General features: G+C 40.1%; 2 protein-coding genes across 2 annotated transcripts in view; both read right to left on the reverse strand.

The window, feature by feature from the left end:
- On the reverse strand, positions 1 to 25,890 carry LOC134753265 (uncharacterized). Its single transcript, XM_063689102.1, has 10 exons — positions 25,729 to 25,890; positions 8,254 to 8,443; positions 7,449 to 7,568; positions 4,667 to 5,473; positions 3,554 to 3,672; positions 3,252 to 3,386; positions 2,630 to 2,744; positions 1,732 to 1,856; positions 1,112 to 1,225; positions 1 to 155 (listed from the first exon to the last, which is right to left on the reverse strand). Exons 2-10 carry the CDS (start codon positions 8,437 to 8,439, stop codon positions 74 to 76), a joined length of 1,803 nt encoding a protein of 600 aa, XP_063545172.1. The 5' UTR covers positions 8,440 to 8,443; positions 25,729 to 25,890; the 3' UTR covers positions 1 to 73.
- LOC134753264 (ATP-dependent RNA helicase abstrakt) overlaps positions 20,075 to 26,783 on the reverse strand; it is a 180,327-nt gene continuing 173,618 nt past the window's right edge. The window contains exon 15 of the mRNA XM_063689100.1: positions 20,075 to 20,087. The gene's annotated coding sequence lies outside the window, so the exon portion shown is untranslated. The remainder of the gene's footprint in view (positions 20,088 to 26,783) is intronic.

Below are 26,783 nucleotides of genomic sequence, written 5' to 3' on the forward strand. Positions count from 1 at the left end.
TTAAAGTTTGCTATAAAATATATCTTGTACACATTATGGTAAACATTAAATAGGTATATGTATTACAGTATTACTACACTCTGTTGGCTTGTGATTTTCTCATTGGCTGCAAGATACTCTCTAATACAACCGTCGCCGGATTTACGCTGCTGCACCTTTTGAACAAAAACAATGTTACCTAGGTATTTATTTTCGCGTATTACCCGTGGGCCCACTGCTTTATATCACGGTGGGTTCACGGGTTTTTTTTCCGTAGACCCGTAATTTATGTTTACCCGTTGTCCCACCGCACTGTTTCCTTTCCAAAAAAAAAACCGTCATATCTTAACTAGACGGAGCCTATTTCTGGGCGGTTTGCCCTTCGGGCATCTGAAGCTACCTAACGAACCTAACCGACCATTTAGTGTGACGTCCGTGAAAACATTACACTTTGGAGAAAAAACCGTAGGTAGGTAAGTAGGTTAGGTTCGTTAAGTAGCTTCAGATGCCCGAAGAGCAAACCGCCCAGAAATAGGAGCCCCGCGAAGCGGCGCTCCGTGTAATTAGTTAAGTTGTTCGGTAGGACAACGGGTAAAAATAAATTACCCGTAGACCCACTGGAGAACATGTTTAGAACGGTGGGTCTACGGGGAAAAAATAATAACCGTGGACCCACTGTGGTACAAAGCAGTGGGCCCACGGGTAATACGCGTTTTTTTTTATCAGGAAAACAATGAAGACCAAACTAAAGTGCACCTTGGTCTTCTCTATATTTCTGCTCAGTTGCTGTGCCAGTCCCCGTCGGAATCCGATCAAAGTCATATTCAAAACTGACACCACACCTAAAGTACCTATTTATATCCAGTTACGCGATTATGCGCGATGTCTCGCCCGCACACCAACGCCGCGTGCCAATCCGTCTTATGGTTTCAAAATTCGAATGAAAGTGCTTTAATTTGGTATTAAATAAATTCCCACTTCAAAATGTCATTCTAATTTTTAGGTTACTTTATAGTAATTTTGTCTCATGCTCGCAACAAAATCGAATTTTGCTGTGATTAAGCATGATTGTGATTAAGTGTGTGTTTTAAGCATGAAAGCACCCTCGTTCGAGCTGCTGAGCTAAAAATACCTTGGGAACATGTCGTTACAGCGCAGCTCCGTCCAACCAGTGAGCGCTTCGTACACCATCGTGTCCAGGGCCTTGTCCGCCGGCAGCTCGCCCGTCAGCATTCGGAGCGCGATCCTATAATAAAAATAAAACAGTGACATGGGTATAAAGAGCTCCACACATATTGCAACAAATCGCAAGAAATTTTCGATACATTGCGGCGTTTGATTGATGGACTCAAAGCATTACGTGCTTAGTTAGCAATGTATCAAAAATCGATTTGTGAAGCTTTTAAGGCCTGAGTGGGGACAATCGGCGAGAAACTAGCAGCAGCGATTTTGGGCGACAATTTTATCTTAGCAAAACTGTCAAAACTTTATTTGGTACTTAGTATTTGTAATATAATATACATACCACTATGCATATTATATTATAAATACTACTGAGACTTAGCGAGCCCCCAGGCACATTTGACTTTAACTACTTCACCACCAAAGACGTCAAGTGACGCGCGCGGCTACATCCCAATATCAACCTTCGTGCATTCAGACAAGATGCCGCGCACGATGAGGCGTCGCGTTCGAAAAGTTAAAGAGACTAGAAATCTGAGGTATCGCGTCAATGAGATATCTCTAACTTACCCGTTTATCCTAGCCATAGTGGCAAGTGGCGCGTTAAGCTTGGCTGTAGCCGCCAAGTTTCTGCAGTACAACAGCCACACGCAGTCCAATTCTGTGTACGTGCCGTGTGCGTTCGTTTGCGTTGCCTGCTAAGATAAAGCAATATTATATAATGCATTAAAATACTAAGAAATTCCTCATTTTTACCATGAGCAGGCACAAGGTGAGCCTTTAATTTTTGAAGTTTTTTCGATTTGTCCAGGATCTCATCATCAAATCATGACGATGTCAATGGAACCGACCGTGAAGCAAATTTTATGATTTAAGTCGATTAAAAGGAGTTGGTTTTCCAGTTCCACTCACGTTACGAAATGGTAACCTTTTTTTCGTAAAGAATATTTTATATCTAAATAAATATCAATAAAAGTCGACCGCCTTATCGCTATGCAAACGCTAACCAAAGCTTGACTTCGAATGCTTCGAATAAGGTTAAGCGCAATATAATTCACGACCCGCCCCGGCTTCGCATGGGTTACACAAAACCTTAACAAATACACTTAAACCTTCCTCAAGAATCACTCTATTGTAGGTGAAAACCGCATGAAAATCCGTCCAGTAGTTATGATTTTATCGCGAATTTACAGACATACAGACAGACGCGGCGGGGGACTTTGTTTTATAGTGTAGTGTTTCTAAAAAAACCGGCCAAGTGCGAGTCGGACTCGCGCACCGAGGGTTCCGTACTTTTTTAGTATTTGTTGTTATAGCGGCAACAGAATGACATCATCTGTGAAAATTTCAACTGTCTAGCTATCACGGTTCATGGGATACAGCCTGGTGACAGACAGACAGACGGACAGCGGAGTCTTAGTAATAGGGTCCCGTTTTTACCCTTTGGGTACGGAACCCTAATAACGACCTGCTGACTGCTCAGATGATTTAGCGCATGCGTGTTGCCATCGATGTCTCTGGAGAGTTGTTGCTGGATGTTGGTGTTCACGGCCTCGCGGTTCGATATTTGGCTGAGGACCATTCTGTCAAAAAAATTCAAATTTATTATTTATTAGGAAAAATCACTCCTACTTGACATACACATGGCATTTTGATGACAGTAAAACAAATTCAAAACGTGACTCCTTTTCCTAGACTTATACTACTACTACTTTTGACTAAACTACTACGCCACTTCTACGTTACGTGCTACGTGACTACTTTTGTTTTTTTTGGAGCCTATAATTTTTAATGTAACAAAACAAGATTAGCGGAAATACAAAAATATACATTACGGAGATCTTATTAAAGGAAATAAACTCACAAAATTAATTCCGAATTCGATACATAAAACACTTAAGACGAAAGAAAACATTTTTTCATCCATCCAGGGAGGTAAATGGGGCCTACGTTTGTATCCTCTTAACACTTGACATCAACGAAGTAGCTTGACATTATTTCGATTTTCGTTGCGCTTTTGATCGTAGACAAACAATCTTGTCTAAGTAGGTATAGTTAGATCTATGATTAGACTGCAGCCATGAGCTTACTTGGTGTTCTTGTAAGCTCGTCCAAGATGTATTGCGGCCCGGGCCGTGCTCATGCCGACCTCCAGAACGTTTTCCAGCAAGTTCTTGCCAATGTCGAAATCGTCCACGCTCTCTTGACGAAGATTCTGGCGTTTACTGAAAAAAAAAAATACCTAATATTTTTTTTTCCTACCTAGGATTTCAGATCAATCGGAAATCGGGAAGTGAATCAAATTTATCTTCCGAAATTTGACCCATACTAACAAAATAACATGCATACATATTAATTAACAGGGCAAGTTAAATAAAAGCTTGCAACATACGAAAATGCAGCAGTGTTGTAGATCTCACTCTGCTTGGACTCCACCTTGCTGGGGTCCAGGAACAGTGCGTTAAATGCAAACACATCAGGGTCCTTCAGCATCTTATTTCGGACTCCTTCCTGTAATAACAATTATATAATAAAATACCTCAGGCTTGCTTTATGATTTTTCATTAAAAAGCTGGACTTTATTCTTATGAATGTTGATTCCGTTCAGTTGTATAGAATGTATTTATATTTGTGCAACCAAAGAGCAAAGTAAGTTTTTGCTGCGTGCTAACTTTGAGTCACGAGCATGCCAGACATTCTATAATTCCCACTCGCTCTCTTATTCCTACTCCCATTCCAACTCCCAGCTACAGTCCTAGACCACTTGGTCTAGCTGGCCGGTCAGTTGACTTCAACTCGCCGGTCGCTGTCCTAGTCGAAGTACGATTAAAGTACACATTACTCCACACTATGTTCCTCGCGCTGCTCATCACTCTGCTAAGCTCGTCGCGCTGCCGCACTGTTGCCCGCTCCGGCCACACACTGCCCTACTCGCGCGATTAATCGCAACGCTCCATACTTCTTATTGCCGGTGCTTTGACTCGCGCCATAAAACCGACAAAATAGGGAGCGGTGGGCATGACGAGGAGCGCGGCCCTGGTTATTTCCCATGCCACTCGTCGAGAATGTGGCCGGGGTATTAGAGACGATATCTACCGAAACCACAACTGGATGAATAAAAGTAGTTATTCCAAGTGTTTCAAGTTGGAATCAATTAGGCTGTACGCTTTAAAATCCGCTCAAACAAATGCGAATGTGGCAGCAACAGATGTTGAGAAATGGTGCATCTCAGATTGCCTAGATTTTATTTTATTTATTATTGTATTTTATTTTATAATTTATTGTACCTATGTGTGTGTTTTGTAAATTTTAATTGTATGTCACTAACCTTAATTAATTTTAAGTTTTGTTGTACTTACTAAACACTATATGGATCAAAATGATTTGAAATAAATAATTGAATTGAATTGAATTGAAAATGCCAATAAAACTTCAAGGTAATTTTGTCTCACATTCGCATCTAAATCATACAGTTAGGTACAAAAGAATTACATATGCTGCTTACCTGATTCTCCCACGCCATCAACTGAATATTATGAAGCAGCATCACATCTAGCGTCAGAATCCCAAACGACAGCAAATCCGTACTGTTGCTCAAAATAATCTTCCTACTATGATTCGTACTAGTATAATTATCACCGAAGTATATATCCTTTAGTTTATTCATCACTATGCTTACATTCCCTTCTATCAAACTCTCGTTCAGAGCTTTTAATAGTTGTCCAAAATCATTACCAGACTTAATTTTCTTTGAATGATTACCAGCAATCTCAAAGTCAGGATCTGAAATTATCCAATCGTGTAGGTCTTGAACTTTTTCTATTAAATAACTAGTCATTGTATTGCTTTGCATATAATCGTCATATAGATTCTCGTCATTGTAATATTCTTCATAGAAGTCATTTTCGTCTTTTTTTAAAACTGCTACATAACCATCTGGAAGTTTTATATCTTGTTTGTTAATGAAAACATCAGGTAGAGTAGGTTTAAAGTCAGGTATATCCTTCTTTTCTGTGACTGCAACTTCCGTTGCGTCTAGCATTTTCGCATGATCCTTCTTTTCAATTTTTCGTTCGGCATGGCGTATAACATCATGCACTGGATGCATTTGAGGTTTTGCTAGGAGACTATGGTTTTTTTTCTTATCTCTATTCGCAACTATGTTTTTGAATATGGACAGCTTCTCTAGGATCGGGAATTGGATATCATTTTCTAGCTCTTCTGAGTTGTCTTTGTCAATGTTGATCAGGTCCGATTCTGTAGTTGTCGGTAGCTGTTTCGGCTGCAGAATTGGCTGAGAATATATTGGTTCCTGTATGAAAGAAGAATAAGATGAGAATATTCTATGCGAGATATTAAATAGAGAACAAAGTTATTGAGATATTGAGACCCTTCCCGAGAATCTGGAGCGTAACGAGACCTCAAAAATATATGAATTATGAATTATAAAAGAACAACATTGGTCTTACCGCAGCTCAACTTTTTACCGCAGCAGCGGGAATATAAAAAGTACGCAATATAAAAACTATACATGGGAAAATGGAAAATGATAGGTAAACTGCGTGAGCAACAACTTTTCTTAGCGTGCATAGTGAGCAAAAAGGTTATATTGCTTATCGTTTACTAGCAGCAAAATATCTGTTTGTGTGAGCTGCTAAAAATATATATTATATGTGTGTGTTAAGTTACCATTTGTAAACCTTTTTATACAGAAATAAAATATAAGTAGGCCCAGTACTAATGGTCATTCAAAAGTGCCATTCAGTTCAGTAAAAAAAACTAAATAAGCTCGTAATATCGTATAGGTGAGTGTGTGATCCCAACAGTTAACAGTAAGTAAGTATGTACTTAAGTAATTTGACTTCACCCTTCACCTCTAAAAACCATTAACCTGCTTTAATGTACCATTCACATATTTTTCATTAGGTTTGTACTAGTAAAAGTACTGAGTTACTTTTAGGGTGCCCTACTTTAGACTGTCGATGTCGGAAGCTTGGTATAGATACCGTGTTACCACCCCTTTTACAGGGAGCAAAATGGGTGGTAGCACAGTAGCTGGTAGACGGGAGGTAAAAACTACAGTAACTACTTCCAATTAGGCGGTACGTATGCTTGTTTGTCACGAACATGGTATAAAAACTATGATAAGAGCCTTGCGAAGCCTTGAGAACTTTGATTGCGAGTAAAGATCGGAAGAGCGTAGGCTTTCTACTGTAATAACCGTTTCCTGAGAACGCACCGAAGCATGTACGTCGCCAAATGACGGACTATTGCGGTACTATTATGCGTACCATTACGCGTGGGTACCACTTTGTAGGTACCATTATGGATGCTTTGTTTAACAACGCCACGCTTGGATGGGCGCTCTTTAGGAAACGAATTATGAGTTTGAGCGTGTACCTAAACACCATGGTGAAGGGAGTCGAAGTGGTGTGTGCGATCCTTTCAGACGTACCACGTCACCACGAAAGGTGGAAATCAAATTTTCGTTTTATCTGCCTTTCTATCGCTCTTTCATATCTGTGTTATAGAGGCACAGATAATGAGATTTTTATTTTTGTTTTTCGCAGCAGGCTCTCAGATCTGGTGAATAAACGCTCCGTTCGCATGCTGCAAGCGTGCAACATATCGCACTATTTACACGCGAGTAGTTAATTTGCGATCCTTTCGCCATAGATTCGCGAATAGTGTGATTATTAGGTGTGTACGCCACTGTAGCAAATACTTTATAATTTTTGTAAAGGGATGTCTAGAAACCACATCATTCGTTAAACCTCAGTAGTAGGCAACATCCAAAAAATCCAAAAGCGCATGCAAATTTCTGTAACATATTTAGAGCCCTTTATGTATTTATAAGCCATACCGTAGATAAATAAATAGGTAAGCATAGTGCTCACTCCATACATCAGTTTAGTTACCAAAACAACTATTTTCGTAGTGACATCTAGCGTCAAGTAGCGCAATTATTAGTACTGCTACTCGACAATAGACGTCGCGTCAATTTTCGCGATACTCAACAATTTTCAGCTAATATTATAACCGGATTAACCGGAACTCTATTGTCAACTCATTCTGCTTGTAATATTAGTTGTAAATTGTTGAGCAATACCCTTTTCGTCAATCGCGACACACGGGACATCTAGTGTAGAGTAGCAGTACTGATATTTCCACTACTTGACGCTAGATGTCGACTAAGAAATTAATAGTCGTGTTGGTAACAAAACTGATGTATGGAGTGAGCACTCTATGCTTACTTTATTTCTCTATGGCCAATTGGCCATACATACCGGAGTCTCGTAGACCTGATGGCCGTAGCCCCACCGAGTGACGACCACGGTGGCGAGTACTAACACAGCACACACTGCGAAACAGGAAGCGCTGGCTATCACCCACACCTTCAACGGGACCTAAAGAAAAAATTAAATAAAATTTTCGTTGGCTTATAACACAATATCCAAATACTTTAAATATGCAATAAAATCACCATTAGCGTCATAATGTCTCGAAAAAATTATGTCCTAACAGTTCTCCATACAAACGGCTTTGAATTAATTAATAACAATTGTTTTATTAATTTTATTTTGTTTATTTTTTTGACTTGCTTGTGTTGTGCTCTGATAGCGTTAAATAATACATGGACTACGTTTGTATGGAGAAGTGGATAAGCGCGATCAGGGGCCAATTTCTTGAATGGTATTAGACTAATATTATTAGTGTGTAGCCATGGTAACCCATACCATCTGAGAGGGGCCCATTTCTCGACCGGTATATATTAGGCTAATATTACTAGTGTGTTGTCATGGCAACCCATACGATTTGACAGTTCCTGGACTAATAATATTACTCTAATATCAAGCTTAGACTAAATTTAAAAGTGGAAAAATTACTGCCTTGGGTGAGACTTGAACTCACGGCAAGCTTAATAGCATCGATCGCAGACGTTTCTGCTTGTTAAAAATTATTTTAGTCTAATATCGTTCGAGAAATGGGCCCCAGTTCGTGTACTAATAATATTAGTCTAATACCGATTGAGAAATGGGCCCCAGCTGAATCGGTATTAGGTCTGTGGGTATTAGTAAAAGATCAACTGACCGAGGTCTTCGTAGGCAGTCTACAAGCGCTCGGTGTCGGCGGCAGGGGCCGTCTCGCTCGCTCGACACTCGGCATCGCTCGCCGGTACTCGCTGGGGCAAGATCGGCTGTAATCGGTGGTAGTCGTGGCGCGACTTGCGCAGGAGGACGCAGAAGGCGGACGCTTCTCGTATTCGTAATGGAACATCGTGCTGAAATAATAGAGAAAACGTTTATTTGGTTGCTGCAAACACACAATTTACAAATACATACATTAGCAAGCAAAAAACTAAAACACAATATTAGAATATCTGAAAAATAAAATTAATACGAAAAACCGGCCAAGTGCGAGTCGGACTCGCCCACCTAGGGTTCCGTACTTTGTAGTATTTGTTGTTATAGCGGCAATAGAAATACATCATCTATGAAAATGTCAACTGTCTACTTATCACGGTTCATAAGATACAGCCTGGTGACAGACAGACGGACAGACGGTCAGACGGACAGCGGAGTCTTAGTAATAGGGTCACGTTTTTACCCTTTGGGTACGGAACCCTAAAAATGGAATTAGGTGCTGTACGTTGTGTGCATTGCAATAAAAACAAAAGGGTTCCGACTCAGCTTAAATCAGATTTAAAAGGTTTACGACACATGAAATCTCCGGGAGAAAAGCGATGACAATTTTATGATGATAATTGACTTAATATTCAAAATGTTGTGTTAATCGTCTATGGAACTCGATTCCCATCCACTTGCTTAATGTTCAGATAGTTAAGATAATGTTGTTTCAGCTCGTCAATCGTGGTGAATATGAAAGTCATGTTAGCTTCGGCTGGCCTAAGAAAATTTTTGACGCCTCGCCACTGTCGAGGGTACCAACCTAAATACCTACTAGGACATGGGATAGGTAACTAAAAATGCGAAACAAGTAAAAAATAAACCTTTTTCTACTCGTCGACTGTAATGGTTGAATTAAGATTTCGTATAATTGGGCACTTTTCATGTATAGCCTATACACACCCAACTCAACTGTAATATTCATTTCGAAACGTGTTAAGTTTCGTTTTAGTAAATAGTTAGATTTTGTACGCCCTTAAAAAATCCTCCTATACCTCATCCGCTCCCTCATATTCACACTCTTGTGTATTGCTGTTTCGCTCGCACTCGTGCTGCGAGCGACATCTAGCGGAGCAATTGTCTCCAATCCAATATGGCGATTTGAGCGTTCCGTGTCGAATCCTCTCGTCTCTAATCAAGAAAAATCTGTGTAATTTATGTGTTAATCGAACAATCCGTATAATGAACGTGTGTGATGAGTGTTTTGTCGAAGACAACGAGAAAAGTCCAAGGCCTTGGTGAAAAGTCAGCTCTCATGTGGTGATCGCAAGGAACACACGTGCCGGCATTCCCAAAACGAACATTTTTCAAGTAAGTGAGTGTGAATTTCCCATTTTCCCCTCTGTTTTTCCTTTCACTATTTTACATCCGCAGAATCAGTCAAATACAGTCCACTAAACGCGCTCGTGACTGAAAAGCACAAAAAAGCGCACCGCAAAAATAAAATTAACTATATGGGAAAGATTTTCAATATTTTGATTTAATATCACCCATAGTTTTGGTCACATCGATCCGGATATTCAATTAGTTTTGCAATCTAATTATCAAGTGATAAGCCTATTCTTAAATAACAGTAATATCACACTACTTATTATTCGCTTCGAAATAAATCTGGGCTAAGTACCTACTTTATGCTTGATTAATCAAATTAGTTATTCTCCCTTTTTTATTCATTTCTCAATACCGCACCGCAGGTAACTAATTTGATATTTCGTATTTCGCTCCCGCAAATCGGCATTATAAGTAAGTGTTATTTATACCTAGTTTTATCATTCGAAACGCAGTTGTTCGAGATTTCATTAATATCGCTCAAACACAAGTATTTCGCATAGTTATATCACATCTACCCGAAATTTGAAGGTTCGTTCGTTCTAGATTGTTCGACTGCATAGTTCACATAAAAGGTCGTAAGCGCAACTTGTATCGCATACAGTTACGACCTTCTTCCCGCAAACCGCATTGATTTTAATAATTTTACGCACTTTAAATACTTTAAGTTTCATATTGAGTATTTGTCGTTTATAATACGTGAATTCATAAATTTCATTGCTTAGTAGTAGTAGTAGTAGTAAACTCTTTATTGTACAAATATACACATTAAAAATTACATGGTACAAATAATAAGATGTACAAAGGCGAACTTATCCCTATGAGGGATCTCTTCCAGTTAACCTTTGAGTAGATGAGAGGAGAAAGTGAAAAGAGGGTGACAAATGTAGCAAAATGTACAACAAGGTACCAGAAAGATAAAGGATATAAATACATACAAAATTAATAGGATAAACATATAATATATTACACAAAAAGGAATGGGGAAAATACACTAAAAATTGGAAAAAAGTAGAAAAATATAAAGCAACATACAATACAAATATAGGCACATTAGTCAATCAGATAACCACAGCTTCTTTAACCTCTCCTTGAACGACGCAAGCGATTGCGCCTGTCTGAGCGAAACTGGCAGCTCATTCCACAGCTTCACTGAACGCACTGCGAAGGACTTGTTGTATCCACGAGATTTGTGAGAGGGGATGGCAAGTGATAAATTCGCGCTAGAACGGAGACGGTGGCCACTGCCTTCAGCCAGAAATTGAAATTTTTGAGAGAGGTATACAGGAGAAGAAGGTGTAAAAAGAACATTGAAGAGAAGAGAAAGAGTGTGAAGATCTCTGCGGCGGCGGATTGGAAGCCAATTGAGTTTATGACGGTAGGAAGATACATGATCGAACTTCCGTAGGCCGAAAATGAATCTTATACAGACATTCTGTAAGCGCTCTAACTTGTCCAAGAGCTCTTCTGTCATGTCAAGATTCACAGCGTCGCCGTAGTCGAGTAAATTTCATTGCTTAGTTGTTTAAATTTCGCGAAATAATATTAGCATTTCAATTCGCTCTTATTTCATTTGTACTAAGGTTTAATTTGGTACCGTATTGAATAATTACCGCCGCTTTCTGTACGCTGTTATTATTAATTACTGTAGGTATATTTGTTGTAAATTGCCGCTTAGTAACAAGTTTTAACCATGGCCGATGAGGATAAAGATGCAGCCATCACCGTTGAACTTGTCATCCTCGAAGGTAAACGTAATGCGTATTTTACGCGTTTACAAAATATTTATACCTTGTCACTTAAGGCGCAACAAGATGAAATACAACGCAATTTGTTTGTGAATAATGTCGCGGCTTTGGACCAGTTGCGGTCTGATTTTGAACGTGTCTTGGACACTTATAACTCGCGATTAATCCAACAAAAACCTAACGCTACAGTTAATTATCAACCTTTGATCGCTTTTGATGAGATGTATTGTCAAATAAAACGCGTGCAGGCTGAAATAAAGGATACTATGAATGAGGTACAAAAAAGTCAATCTTATGCCGTAAAACATAAGTTGCCCACCATTGAATTGTTACCATTTAACGGTGAGATTCAGAATTGGCCTTTATTTTATGAGCAATTCAAAAGTGTCATTCATAACAATCCGCGTCTATCGGACAGCGAACGCGTGCAGTTTTTAGTAGGTAAATTGACGGACAAGGCGAAGTCTGTGTGTGCCGGACTGCCGGCCACAGGTGAGAACTATCTCATTATATGGCAAGCTCTTATTGATAAATATGAGGATAAACGCGCGCTGGCTATTGGCTACGCTAATCAATTATTGAATTTTAAAACTATACCGACCGGGTCGGAAGCAAATTTGGATGCCTTTCTATGCAAATTCGACGCATCTGTAAGGGCGCTAAAGGCGCTCAAGTTAAACGACTTGGCAGATTTCCTCTTTTTACATCTCGCATTACAAAGATTGGATTCGAAATCTGTTAAATTATTCGAAATGTTTTATCGTAAAGAAAAGTGCCCGTCTTATGCTAACCTTGTTGAGTTTATCAAAGAGCAGACCAAGGTCGTACCTCACTCGCTGTCAAAACAAACTTTTCACGCGTCTAAACCTACTAGTCATGATAAAGGTTTACCTACTCCAAAAAACATCCAAACCAAATCTTTTGTCAGTCGACCCGCCCAGACACCAATTTGTCAGTTGTGTAAAACCGATAAACATGAACATTTGTATCAGTGTTCCGTTTTTACAAAAATGACACCGCATGAAAGGTATAAATTCGTAAAATCGAATTCAGTTTGTAATAATTGCCTTAGTTACAAACATAAACTGTCCGCTTGTAGTTCTCAACGAACCTGCAGTGTGTGTGCATCTAGGCATCATACACTGCTTCATTTCAATTCGCCGGTAAATAAACAGTCTAGTTTAATGCCGCCGCAAAACTGTTCTTCCAGTTTAGTGCCGCCGTCGGCACTCGCTTGCACACCTGTGCATAAACCGACAAACGATACGCAACCGCGCGCTCAAGGAGATACGGTTGATAATAGTTTGCAAACTAGATCCACTTTAAGCCATGTAGCGTACGCGCCTTGTAGCAGCGAGGCGGAATCTAATGACGCGGACTGTTTAACCCTTTTAGCTACGGCAAAAGTTAAACTTATAGAAACGAATCATGCTTCTGGTGAATATTTGCGAGTTTTGATTGATCCTGGATCGCAAAAGGATTATATTACTCTTGACTGTTGCAAACGTTTATCTTTACCAATTTCAAATAAAAATCGTTACTCGAACGTTAAAGGCATCGGAAATATTTCAGAAAAAATATTCGGTCTTGCATCGGTAAAGTTTAGCTCTAGGTTTGACAATCCTCATGTCTACTCAGCAAAACCGCTCGTAATTGAAAGGATTACGTCAGAATTACCGGAGGAGTCGTTAGATTTATCGGTAATAAAATTATTTGAAAATTTACCTCTGGCAGACGATAGCTTTTATGAACCCGGACCTATTGAAATGCTCTTAGGTGTCAATTTCTTTGTCGAAATTTTACGGGATCACAAAATTCGCAACGTTGGCATACCGGCAGCCATAGAGACTACTCTAGGTTATTTAATTATGGGAGACAGCAATTGGCCGTCCTCACCACACTCCGAGACGCGCGCCTTCTGTGCGTTCACGCATGAACCGCTTAACGAAAGTTTGGAAAAGTTTTGGGCTCAAGAAGAAGTTCCAAATAAAAGGTTTTTAAGCCCTGACGATCAGGCATGTGAACAAATATTTACCACAACTACAACGCGTAACGATAATGGTTCTTACGCTGTGGACCTTCCTTTCAAAGAAAGTCCTAACGCTTTAGGCAATTCTTTTCTAACCGCAAAAAAGAGATTTTTAATGCTCGAAAATAAGTTTTCTCGCAACCCGCAACTTCATAAAAGTTATAATGAGATTATTCTCGATTATTTGGATAAGGGAATTATTTCTCTGGTTCCTCCTGAGGAACTCCTCGGTCCAGGTTTCCATCTACCGCATCACCCGATAATTCGCAACGACAAAAGCACTACTAAAGTGCGCTTAGTACTGGATGGAAGTTGTAAGACGGACAGCGGTCTGTCCTTGAATGACCTTCTACATACTGGTTGCAACTTGCAGGCGGATATTTTTCAGATTCTTCTGAACGTCCGCATATTCCGCATTGCCTTTTTCGCCGATGTTCGGCAAATGTACTTATGTATCGAAGTACATCCTCCGCACCGCTCCTTTCAAAGGATATTATATCGCTTTTCGCCCGAAGAACCGCTAAATACCTTCTGTTTTAACCGTGTCGCTTTCGGTCTTCGATCTTCTCCATTCCTTGCATTGCGCACACTTCGTCAGCTCGCTAGCGACGAACGTGATAGGTACCCGCTCGCAGCAGATGTCCTCGAACGAGACGTTTACATGGACGATCTAGCTTCTTCTGCTTCTTCCCACGAGGAAGCAGTTACGACAGCGACCCAGTTAATTAGCCTATTCAAGGCTGGTGGGTTTGATTTAGTTAAATGGACTAGCAACTCTCCTCAGTTGCTAGAACACATTCCCGCAACCCATCGCCAGCCTGAATCCGTCTCTTTCGACGACAGCGGCTCTCTTAAGATACTTGGCCTTCAATGGCTTCCTGGGTCTGATGAGTTCGTTTTCACTGTCTCACCTCCTCCGCTTACAGGCACGAAACGAGCTATTCTTTCTGCCACCGCCCGCTTGTATGACGTTCTTGGCCTAGTAGGGCCCGCTATTCTTTATTCGAAACTCCTCATAAAGGAGTTGTGGCTGTTGAAACAAGGCTGGGATGATTTGCCTCCTCAGCACATTTTATGTTTATGGCACCAGTTTGTCAGCGAGCTGCCTCTTATTTCTGACATAAAATTTTCTCGACATCTAGGCATTGAAAAAACCTCAAAGGTAACACTTATTGCTTTTGCTGACGCAAGTGAAAAGGCGTATGGCTGTGTCATCTACGCACACGTCGTTACGGACAATCAACGTCCCGTCATACGCTTAATTTGCTCCCGCTCGAAAGTAACACCGGTGAGGACGGTGACTGTTGCGCGTCTGGAACTTTGTGCAGTTGTTTTAATGTCAAAGCTGCTTCGTGTCGTCCATGACACATTATCAGAACGCCACAGCATTAATGATGTCTACGCATTTTCAGACTCAGAGGTCGCTTTATGCTGGGTGCACTCGTCACCGCATAGGTTCGCTACCTATGTAGCCAACCGCATCGCTCAATGTCAGGCAAATTACGCACCGGAGCATTTCTATCATGTGTCCGGATCTGAGAACCCGGCAGATTGTTTGTCTCGTGGACTACTTCCCTCCCGCTTAAAGGACCATAATCTCTGGTTTAACGGTCCGTCCTGGGCATCCTTACCAGTTAACGAATGGCCTATAACTAAGTTCTCGCCCACAGCTAAGGCACTTTCTGAGGAAAAGGTTGTCTCTTTTGTTGCTACTAATGAAAGCAACAGCAGTCACTGGCTTCTGGAGTTGGGTGAAAGCTTTTCTTCATGGCACCGGTTTCTTAAATCAGTTGTCCATGTCTTAAGATTCATCAAAAAACTACCTCGAGGCGGCGAAATCACTGCCTCTGACCTGGACGCGGCAGAATTGTTCGTGGTCAAGGTCATTCAACAAATTTCATTTGCTGATGATTTACGCAATATTAAAAATGGCAAGGTATGCTCACCCTCACTTCGCAAATTATTTCCTTTTGTCACTGATGACGTTCTACGAGTGGGAGGACGTCTAGGCAACTCTTCTCTGGATTATTGTAGTAAACATCCCGCAGTGTTGCCCAAGAAAGGGCACCTTATTGAAATTTTAATTGATTTTTTCCATCGCGAACACTTGCACGCCGGCCCGCACCTTTTGCTTTCTATTTTGAGACAGAAATATTGGATTTTGTCAGCACGTCGAATTGTGAGACAGCGCTTTCACAAATGTAACGCTTGTTTCAGAGTTAATCCGACCAATACATTCCCTTCTATGGCAGACCTGCCAGAGTGTCGCGTTAATGAAAGTAAAGCATTCACGCATACGGGGGTAGATTACGCCGGTCCTTTCAACATTACCATAGTCAGAAAGCGTGGGGCAAAAAGCCAAAAGGCATGGCTGTGTCTTTTCATCTGTATGGTGACAAAGGCCGTTCATACTGAACTCGTCTCGTCGCTCAGTTCTGAGGCATTCTTAGATGCCTTCAAAAGATTTATTTCCCGCCGTGGGCCGTGTCAGGTGTTATATAGTGATCATGGAACAAACTTCGTAGGCGCTAAGGCTTATCTTAAAGAACTTTATTCTTTTCTTAACACCGAAGAATATTACAAAACGTTTCGCGAGGAGCTCTTAAAGCATCGTATAACTTGGCGCTTAAACCCTCCCAACGCACCTCACTTCGGAGGCGCTTGGGAAAGTAATATTAAAAGCTTTAAAACGCATCTTCACCGCGTCATAGGCAAACAAATTCTGACCTACCAGGAACTATTGACGGTGACAATTCAGATCGAGAGTCAGCTGAACAGTAGACCTCTTTACGTTTTGAGTTCCGATCCATCGGAACCTACTGCTCTGACCCCCGCTCATTTCATATGTACTGCACCCTTGCAGCACTTACCCGCAGCCGATTTGAGTCAGGAACGAACGGACCTTTTAACCCGGTATTCGTTGTTAGATTCAATTGTCCAATCATTTTGGAAGCGTTTCCGAACGGAATACCTTCACAACTTGCAGAGCAGGGAAAAATGGAATACTCCAGCTAAGCCATTAGCCGTAGGAACTGTCGTACTTATCAATGTGAATAATGCACCGCCCTTGCAATGGCCTATCGGCGTTATAACGCGTGTTTTTCCTGGTCGAGACGGAGTCGTACGAGTTGCGGAGGTGCAAACGCGAGGAGTTAAATTGGAACGACCTATAGTGCGGTTATGCCCACTGCCTACTCAGTAGAGTTCTTTTATGTTAACTTTATTAGTACTAACTGTTTTTATTGATACTTAGTTTATAGTTAAGTCAAGCATAACTGGGTGGGTACTTAGTATTCATTTATTTCTATTTTTATATTAAACTTCTATTTTTTTTTTTGAAGGGAATCCTTCAAGCCCGGGGGGATGTTAAGTTTCGTTTTAGTAAATAGTTAGATTTTGTACGCCCTTAAAAAATCCTCCTATACCTCATCCGCTCCCTCATATTCACACTCTTGTGTATTGCTGTTTCGCTCGCACTCGTGCTGCGAGCGACATCTAGCGGAGCAATTGTCTCCAATCCAATATGGCGATTTGAGCGTTCCGTGTCGAATCCTCTCGTCTCTAATCAAGAAAAATCTGTGTAATTTATGTGTTAATCGAACAATCCGTATAATGAACGTGTGTGATGAGTGTTTTGTCGAAGACAACGAGAAAAGTCCAAGGCCTTGGTGAAAAGTCAGCTCTCATGTGGTGATCGCAAGGAACACACGTGCCGGCATTCCCAAAACGAACATTTTTCAAGTAAGTGAGTGTGAATTTCCCATTTTCCCCTCTGTTTTTCCTTTCACTATTTTACATCCGCAGAATCAGTCAAATACAGTCCACTAAACGCGCTCGTGACTGAAAAGCACAAAAAAGCGCACCGCAAAAATAAAATTAACTATATGGGAAAGATTTTCAATATTTTGATTTAATATCACCCAAAACGGTTTAGTCAACTATAATGAATATGACCAATCACGTGGCGCCGCGGTCCAGTGGAAGCGCCAACGCGCGACTGTTTCATGAGTAGTAAATACCTATTCATATATTATGCACGCGTTGATGTCTTTTGTACTACAGAGATACTTACCTAATTTTCTTTAATTATTCCGGTTTTATAGTAGATTTTATTTTATTTTAGATGACTCGTACATAAAGTATTGTATTCAATAGTGATATATTAGAGAGCTCTCTATTATATCACGATTATATAAAATACTATCAAAAACCTCTCTAACAAATTTAAAAAACTCTTTAAATAAATCATACTTGGAAGATGAGCCATCTAACTTATATTTCCATGCAGTATCATTGTAAATCATCATCGAAAATAACACAACAGTAAGACAACTTATCCAGAAATCTAGACTGCGTTTGCGTCCTAGTCTCGCAAACCTAACCATCGTGTCTACCGTTGCCTCATTTACCACCGATTATGTACTGTTACATAACTAAAATTATTACTAACTGCTAGCCACAGACATATTTTTATATAGTAGTCGCAAGCCTTTGCCAGTATCATTTAACGGTCCGTTCGAATTTAGACTACACCGGCGTCACCAGCATTACTGTAGCAGCGTGACATTACTGCCGACTGCATTGCTGCCGTACTACGGGCTCGGAACCGGTATTTTTTAAAAACCCCGAAATAGCCCAATATTTTGAATTATTTTATGCTCATTACGTAGGACTGAATCATGTATTTAGGAAACAATTTTGCATAATTAAAACGTCCCATTAAAAATGAAATTATAAACAAAAGAACGAAAAAGAACGTAATAATACCGGTATTTTTGTATGGAGCAAATACCGGTTTCCGACCCCTGGCCGTAAGTATATGTTAAAAATGCGGGCAACAACGTCGTTTTTAACATTTGCGACAGTAATGTAGTTGGCAGTAATGTCGCGCTACAATACTGCTGCAGCAGTGCTGGCGACTGCAAATGTCAAATTGAATATAAATTTCTCGATAAAAAGACCTTTTGACGTTTTTTTGCAGCACGACATATTTACATTAGTTTTTAAATTCGACGCACGAATTTGTCCTAATAAAGTTTACACATAAATACAATTAATATTTGACCGAGCGTGAGCGTAGGTCTCCGTTTCAGCTTGGGTAAAAACCGGACAAGTGCGAGTCGGACTCGCCCACCGAGGGTTCCGTACTTTTTAGTATTTGTTGTTGTAGCGGCAACAGAAATACATCATCTGTGAAAATTTCAACTGTCTAGCTATCACGGTTCATGAGATACAACGGTGACAGACACGCGGACAGCGGAGTCTTAGTAATAGGGTCCCGTTTTTACCCTTTGGGTACGGAACCCTAAAAAATGCTTTCGCATGTCCGGATGTTTTTGGTTACAGGTTGCATATCTTAACCGATTCTCGTGAAATTTTGTAAGGTCCGATAGTTACATAGATTTTTTCGCAATATGTTCAATGTAGCGGAAATTAGCACAAGTCTTGAGATCATTGTGAGTTCGCTGTGGTTTTCGTTTTTGAACTTATTTTTTATGAAGCATATCGCGAGGTCTACAGCTCATAGAGACTAATAAAACTAGGTTACCTAGGTTCTACTCTTGAACCTAAGCACATTTCCTATAGACAAGATGAGCATTAGGGCTCAGCACCGTGTCGGCTCCGTGACGTGTGCGGAGCGTGACGGAATATAAGTGACGTGAGAATGTAAAAGGAAAGAGGCTTCCATGGAATAGGTATTGTAACGGCACCAATCATGAGACATTTAAGTGAAAAATTGGAGTAAGTATTGTTGATATTTCATTAACGGCCTCCGAGCCTGATCGGTAGTGACCTTGCCTACGAAGAAGGTCCCGGGTTCGGGTAAGGGCATTTCTTTGTGTGTTTATCACAAATATTTGTTCCTGAGTTATGGATGATTTCTATGTACATATATAAGTATTTACATATAACTATATAAAGATACCCTAGCCCCGTCTCATCTCCACGGCACATCTGTTAAGGTCGGCGCAGCGGCAGAAGCGGCGCCGAATACAATTTCGTACCTTTTGCCGTTGAGACCCTTGGCCCGTGGGGTCCAAGCACCCTAAAGCTTATTAAGGAACTATCCAAAAGGTTTGCAGAGGTCACCGGTGACCGCAAAGCTGGCAGCTTCCTCGCTCAAAGAATTAGTCTAGCAGTACAGCAAGGAAATGCTGCCAGCATCTACGGCACCATGCCGCAGGGCGATATTTTTAGTATTTTATTTGAAGGTTTTATAGTATTGTAATTGGGTAATAATGTTATATTAATTTAAAGTTGTTGTTGTTGAAATAAAACAATTAAGTATTCTTAGCAGATGATAAAAGAACTATATATTATATATATCGTCGTCTAGTACCGTAAAATGGGGTGAGTAGGGTTCGCGGGGAGAGTTGGGTTTTGAATTGGGGGACAAGGATTGAAAGGGGGGTTAGATGGGTTTTTAAGGCTACTGCTACAAAAATAATGTATTCCAATTTAAAATGGAGCTATAGTAATTCTAATAATAATAATCCATCGATCCAACAATCTTCCAGAATCACCTTTGTATGAAAACCCATCTCACCCCAATTACGAGGGACTACGGGGTGAGGTGGGATTTCCTGTTTATCGTCAAAGTTATGAATTGGAACTACCCAAAATAAATAAAAACTAAAATACAAACGTCCGGAACACTTATTATATATACCATTCAGTTTGCATATGTAAAAATAAAATGTTATCGAGGTTTGAATGTCAGTTTTGCTCCTACTCACCCCATTTTACGGTACCCACAACACAAGCCTTATTGAGCTTACTGTGAGACTAGATCGATTTGTGTAAGATTGTCCGCATAATATTTATTTGTTTTCTTGCACAGTCTGGGCTATCAAAATCGCTGCCAATTTAGCTTTTTTTATGATAAAGGAGGCAGACGAGCAGACGGATCACCTGATGGTAAGCGATTACCGCCGTCCATGGACACCCGCAACACCAGAGGGGTTGTAAGTGCGTTGCCGGCCTTTAAAATGGGAGTACGCTCTTTTCTTGAAGGTCGTATCGGTCCGGAAATACCGAAGGCGACAGTTCATTCCACAGTTTAAATGTGCGAAGCAGGAAGATTTTGGAGAAACGCACAGTTGAGGACTGCCAAGCTTGGTCTTATTATAGGTACACATTGTTGCTGCGAGAAAGAAATGCTTTAAATACCCAAGTAATTAAAAAGAAATAACATTAAATAAACATAGTGACAAAGGCCTAAGATAGAAAGCTTTTGTGTTATAAAAGATAATGTTTACACGAATCACAATAGTCATAGCACGAATAGGAAGCATAATTAGCACGTTTTAGTAGGTGGTTATTAAAAATAATGACACCTGAGCACAGATAAATGACATGATTAGGAGATATTCACACGACCAACAACCTTTTACTTGTACTTAATTATGGCTCAGTAGTTAGACGTAAAAATGACAGTTATTTTTGTAACAGTTAAGAAGGTATAGTTAACAGCAGAGCGGTCGTTGCTTTGCGCAAGTGGTTCTCTTTACTCCCTCAAAAATAAGGTACCGGCAGATATAAGGTAAACTGGGATAACTGGAGACAAGTGGGGTAACATTAGACAAAGGAAATATTACCCAATTACCTACATAAGTATATGAACGTGGTTGACAGCAGTGTAGGTACTTTTTACGATCCATGAATCAGGATTTGCCAGTCTTATTAGGGTTCATTTTTAGGGTTCCGTACCCAAAGGGTAAAAACGGGACCCTATTACTAAGACTCCGCTGTCCGTCTGTCCATCTGTCTGTCTGCCTGTCACCAGGCTGTATCTCATGAACCGTGATAGCTAGACAGTTGAAATTTTCACAGATGATGTATTTCTGTTGCCGCTAGAACAACAAATACTAAGAACAGAATAATATAAATATTTAAATGGGGCTCCCATACAACAAACGTAATTTTTTTGCTGTTTTTTCCGTAATGCTTCGTGCGCGAGTCCGACTCGCACTTGGCCGGTTTTTCAACTAGCTATCTTTGAGCCTAGTCAAAAACCATTTTATATAGTTTCCCATCTGTCCCCAGTTATCCCACTTAACAGTTTTTAGATCATTTTGAAGATCTAGCCAGCTTTCATCACAATAGTTCGAAATTCCTCAACTGAATTTAAGTGCCTTTCATACCTTGATTAACAATCTACCATTTATTGTAAAATAGCAATTATATGCTTTTGCCTCTACTTAAACTGTTTCTAACTAAGCTAATAGTCTTTCGTATCTCCTATCTCAGTGTGAGGTCTCACAGTTACTACCGTACTATTGTTGGCCACATCAAGGCCAGGCTTAGGCAGTTAATTCAAGAATGTTTCCTATTAATTAAAGTTAATAAATAGCAATTACATCTTGTGGTGCCAGTCAGAAACCATACCTGCTTTTATTAATTTGTTTAAACTAGGTATTTCACAGTAATAATTGTGCAAAAGGCGAACTTCATGCATTGTCGACAAGTAAAGAATGTATAACGTTCGACCGGGCCGTGACCGGGCCGGAGCTTCCGGCGCTTCGTTTTCTATGGAAAGCATCACGTGATCACCTGTCATGTTATAGAAAAGTAAGCGCCGGAAGCTCCGGCCCGGTCACGGCCCGGTCTAACGTGAGTCATCCTTTAACCCTCGGGCCGGTGCGGAAAATATTTACAATACTGAGAAATTTAATGTATAATAAATTAAAATTAAATTAATATGGCCATATAGCGAGACACTGAAGATCTCGAGTCGCGCCAGTGCCCCCGTCTCGCGTGTCGGTGTCGTCACGTGCCATTTCCCGTGTCCGGGGGCGCTGGCCGGACCTCTTCTTATTTCACCTGCCTAAATAGGGCAGGCGACAACTTGTAAACCGTTAGGTTAAACTTGGAACAAATGTAAAAGTAGTGTTTGAAATACTGTAAAACATCTTGGGGTTTAGTCAAGATGACAAACGAATACAGAAATGTTTATGGCAAAAATTTCATTTTTGGTACAAGCTATCGTTGACTGTACTTTTCTTTCCACCGGCAACTAATACTCATCGAAACAATTCTAACGAACCAAAACACAATTATTTTGCGCTGTTTTGCAGCAAGGGACGCCCAATGCGACGCTTATGAAATGCTACCTGACTGTATACCGACATACTAACATAACAGGGCAAGCTTGTAAAAATATATTAGGATGACAGATGCTATAAAAGTCACGTGACCATTTCCACCATAGACTTGTCATTTTTATGCTTACGCATATTTCCATACATTATTTAAATGTCAATTGACTTTTTTCTGTCAGCGATTGACATTTTGGCTAGGCCCTCTTGAGTGTGATAGGTTCAGGACGCCGATTTTTGAATTTCGAGCGCTCCATTTCGTCACTCGAAAATCTGTGGAAAACGGCGAATTGATATTTTTAAAATACGAGCAAGGCAAAATACGAGGTTTTGTTCTCTTAAAGAAACTTATTCGGACCAGATAAATTTGCACAGCATAATAATTAATATGTAGATTTTGTAAGTAGGCTCGTGGTCTTGATCGTGACCCCATAAGTAACCCGTGTAAGTACATTAACTAGTCCATTTTTGTTCAAAATTAATGACAATTAAAACCCAATACTTCGACGCAACACCTTCAGCAAACCAATTCAATATGACATTACTCAACTATATTCCCACTTTTTCTTGACCCTTTAAACTATAACATTTATTTTCTATCGGAGTTCACGGATTCTGGTTTGCCTGAAGTATAACAGTGTTACGAATAATTGCCAACGCTCATTTTACTTTCAGATTGCGACCCAAGTGAACTATTGTGCCAGTACCCGAACTGTTTACTTACATAATAATATCATATCAGTAAAGAGTGTATGAAGTTTCGCCAAACACAATGTTTACATAAAACCCATAGATTCTAAAAAAGAACAAAAAATAAAAAAAGGCGTTTATTTCAAAGATGACGTCTGATCCCCGTGGTCCCCGAAGCTGAAATTTTAAGACACGCAAACAGGGATCTTGGCTCTGGAGATTGTTGGTGTCAAATTTGATTGATAAATTGTGACATTCATAACATTAATACCAGAAACAACGATAAACTATAGCAGTGCCAACTACACGGCTGCAAAAGATCAAAATAGTATTTTATACAATCGTGATATAATAGAGAGCTTTCAGTCGAGTACCGTGTTTAAGCAACGAAGCTTGCTGAGTTGCTTAAGTTAAGGTACGAGATTGAAAAATCATGCAAACGTCGAAATTTCTAATGATTTGTTAATATATTTTGTTTAAAAAACCTTATGTTAGTGAAAAACAATTCTTATTCTTATTCTTAAAAAGAACTTTAATACGTGTATTTAACTAATTACGTAGACACGTATATTAAGGCCCCTCTAGACTATGTGCGTGAATCGCGGCGCGACTTCGCGGAGAGAACATGTCGCGACGTTGACGTATGACTCTACACTCGCAAGTTTCACGGCGATTTCGCAGTTTAGTTCTCGCCAAAATGGCGGAAAAGCATCAGCTGATCGAGCTTAACTGCTAGTTATCTATGGCATCGTACGTGATTTAGCTATTTTTCCATTTTGTTTTGTTGTAAAACCGTAAAATATAGCCGCGTTATATAATATAATTATTATTTATCTTGCCACATATGAGTCAAAATAGTGTGTAATGTGGAGTCTTGCCAGTTTGCACTTCGCGCCTCCTTTGACGCGGGCTAATAAACCGACAAAAAACGGGGAACTAAGCGCGAAGGCGTGAACAATCTGCGAAATCGACGCCACACTTACGTTCGCGCTTCGCGCCGTGATTCGCGCATGAGTGTGGAGGGCCCTATAGATAAGTACCCTGGATATATATTGTGGAAATGGCGCGAAATCGAAATATTGCGCTTGTTACTAGTTCATGTGATTTTGTGTATGGTGGTTTAAGTTTTTACCAAAATGCGGGCTACCTACCTATTGGAGGCTACAGAATTGTATGGTCGTGTCGTCAAAAAACATTTATATGATCATAAACGGATCGAGTTCCTTACCTCAATTAGGCGTTGGGACAAAAAGGTAAACACTTTTGTTATTCATTAACTTCTTGCCATAAAAGATTGCTTTATTTTATATTCAGGCTGTTCACGAACTCATATTCAATAATAATAATTTCGCACATACACTATTACATCCATAATGTAGACCCTGTAAGAGCACAGCCAACATGTTCATAGTTTGCTATTGAATAACAAACCATTATAATACTTAACCTATAATACCTACCTAATAATATTTACCAGACAACTTGTTTTATAGACATGTTTAACTGATTGTGTTAATAAATAAATAAGTACTTTTTAAGGCACTTCTTACTTAAACGAATCAAATTATTTACAGGGAAAAGAAGTGTGAACCCTACTGTCAGTCTGGTGATGAAAAGTCTGAAGAAGTCATATATGCAACCACCACATAAGCGATTTACTCAATATTGGCTATGAGCACAACAACTTTGCCTTTAGGGGCCCGTTTCTCAAAAGCTTGTAACTTGTAATACATGTGGAAGTCCCAAAGTCAAAATATAACAATAACAAGCACTTTTATAGCTGGTCAAGCAAATATTGTCAGTAGAAAAAGGCGGCAAATTTAAAAAATGTAGGCGCGAAGGGATATCGTCCCATAGAAAATTTGAATTTCGCGCCTGTTTCTAGTGACAAGATTTGCTTGACCAACTATAAATTCCCTTTCTAACAAAAGCTGGCAAAAAGTGACATCCGCTTGTATTACAAGTTACAAGCTTTTGAGAAACGGGCCGCTTTTAAGGGGACGGGAATCTATTAAGAGGTTGAAAATGGGGGTGGAATTTTTTGTATGGGCAATCGACAAAAAGCAGATTGGATAACAAAACCGGTCAAGTGCGAGTCGGACTCGCGCACAGATGGTTCCGTACTTTTTAGTATTTGTTGTTATAGCGGCAACAGAAATACATCATCTGTGAAAATTTCAACATATCTCATGAAGCGTGATAGCTAGACATCACGCTTCGTGAGATACAGCCTGGTGACAGACAGACGGACGGTCAGACGGACAGACGGACCGCGGAGTCTTACTAATAGGGTCCCGTTTTTACCCTTTGGATACGGAACCCTAATAAGCTACCCAAAAATTACTAACTCCACGCATCGCGGGCAAAAGCTAGTACTTAATATTCTTGTGGATTCGAATAATAATAAGGTAGAATAAGTAAACAATCGCGTTGTTTTGTTTTGGTAAGAGACAATAGTTGTAAATAAAAGCATGTATAGTACCCACCAAACTTTTTAATCTGACAACTGGGACAGATTAACAAAATGAGAGTCACTGAATCGGTAACTAACTGTCACATCACTACACTTTTTTTTTCTAACGCGCTTTTTTTGAAAAAAGAACAAAAATGGCGCGAACTTAAACGTCAGCGTCTGATGCGCGCGCAGGCCTTTGGCGGACTAAAGAACTGTTAGGTTCGCGCGAAGATGGCGAAAGTAAAGAAATGTCGTGCTGTTTATGCGAATAATTTTAGTTTATTAGTCATTTTATTTGTGCCCATTTCTCCGTGCCGGCTTCAAATTGTGGTTTTCGCCAAGTAAAACGTATAGGTCTGAATGGTCTGATATTTACAGGTAGAAAGCCAAAAATGAATTAAGCAAACAGTCAGTCTTGTTGAGAAATCCAAACGTAAATTTTCTAATTATAGGTACAAAGACGCTGTTGAACTTGTACGTGGTAAACAATTTAAATATGTGTTCGTAATGGGGAATTTTAAATACCTACCTATAAAGTACATAATAATTTTTAGGATTCCGTACCCAAAGGGTTAAAACGGGACCCTATTACTAAGACTCCGCTGTCGGTCCGTCTGTATGTCTGTATGTCTGTCCGTCTGTCACCAGGCTGTATCTCATGAACCGTGATAGCTAGACAGTTGAAATTTTCACAGATGATGTATTTCTGTTGCCAATACTAAAAACAGAATAAAATCAATATTTAAGTGGTAATGGTACGGAACCCTTCGTGCGCGAATGTGACTCGCACTTGGCCGGTTTTTCGATCCTTACTTTTATACTTTGCCAGGTGAATATAGGCCATAGCTATAGTAAGGACGCTAACCACAAATAATTTCGTACATTTACCCGCCATTTCCTATCTCCGTCGCACGCGCATAATTATATTTGCTGTCCCGCTCGCACAGTGTCATTGACCGCCGTCATCATGGGCGGGACACCAAGAATTACCCGCGAGCGATAGAGATAAGAACAGGCGGGTATGTACGGAATTCCCCGTGGTAAGCGTCCTCTCTTCATCACTACATAGTATAAAACAAAGTCGCT

The sequence above is a fragment of the Cydia strobilella genome, chromosome 26, assembly GCF_947568885.1.
Source record: "Cydia strobilella chromosome 26, ilCydStro3.1, whole genome shotgun sequence".
Classification (NCBI taxonomy): domain Eukaryota; kingdom Metazoa; phylum Arthropoda; class Insecta; order Lepidoptera; family Tortricidae; genus Cydia; species Cydia strobilella.

Bases quoted from the DNA above. Each gene is read 5' to 3' on its own strand.
- LOC134753265 (XM_063689102.1), bottom strand. From the start codon at position 8,439: ATGTTCCATTACGAATACGAGAAGCGTCCGCCTTCTGCGTCCTCCTGC. The intron at 3,387-3,553 runs GTATGTTGCAAG...TTTTTTTTTCAG, and splicing joins TACAACACTGCTGCATTTTC to TAAACGCCAGAATCTTCGTC. The intron at 1,226-1,731 runs GTAAGTTAGAGA...TTTTTATTATAG, and splicing joins ACTATGGCTAGGATAAACGG to GATCGCGCTCCGAATGCTGA.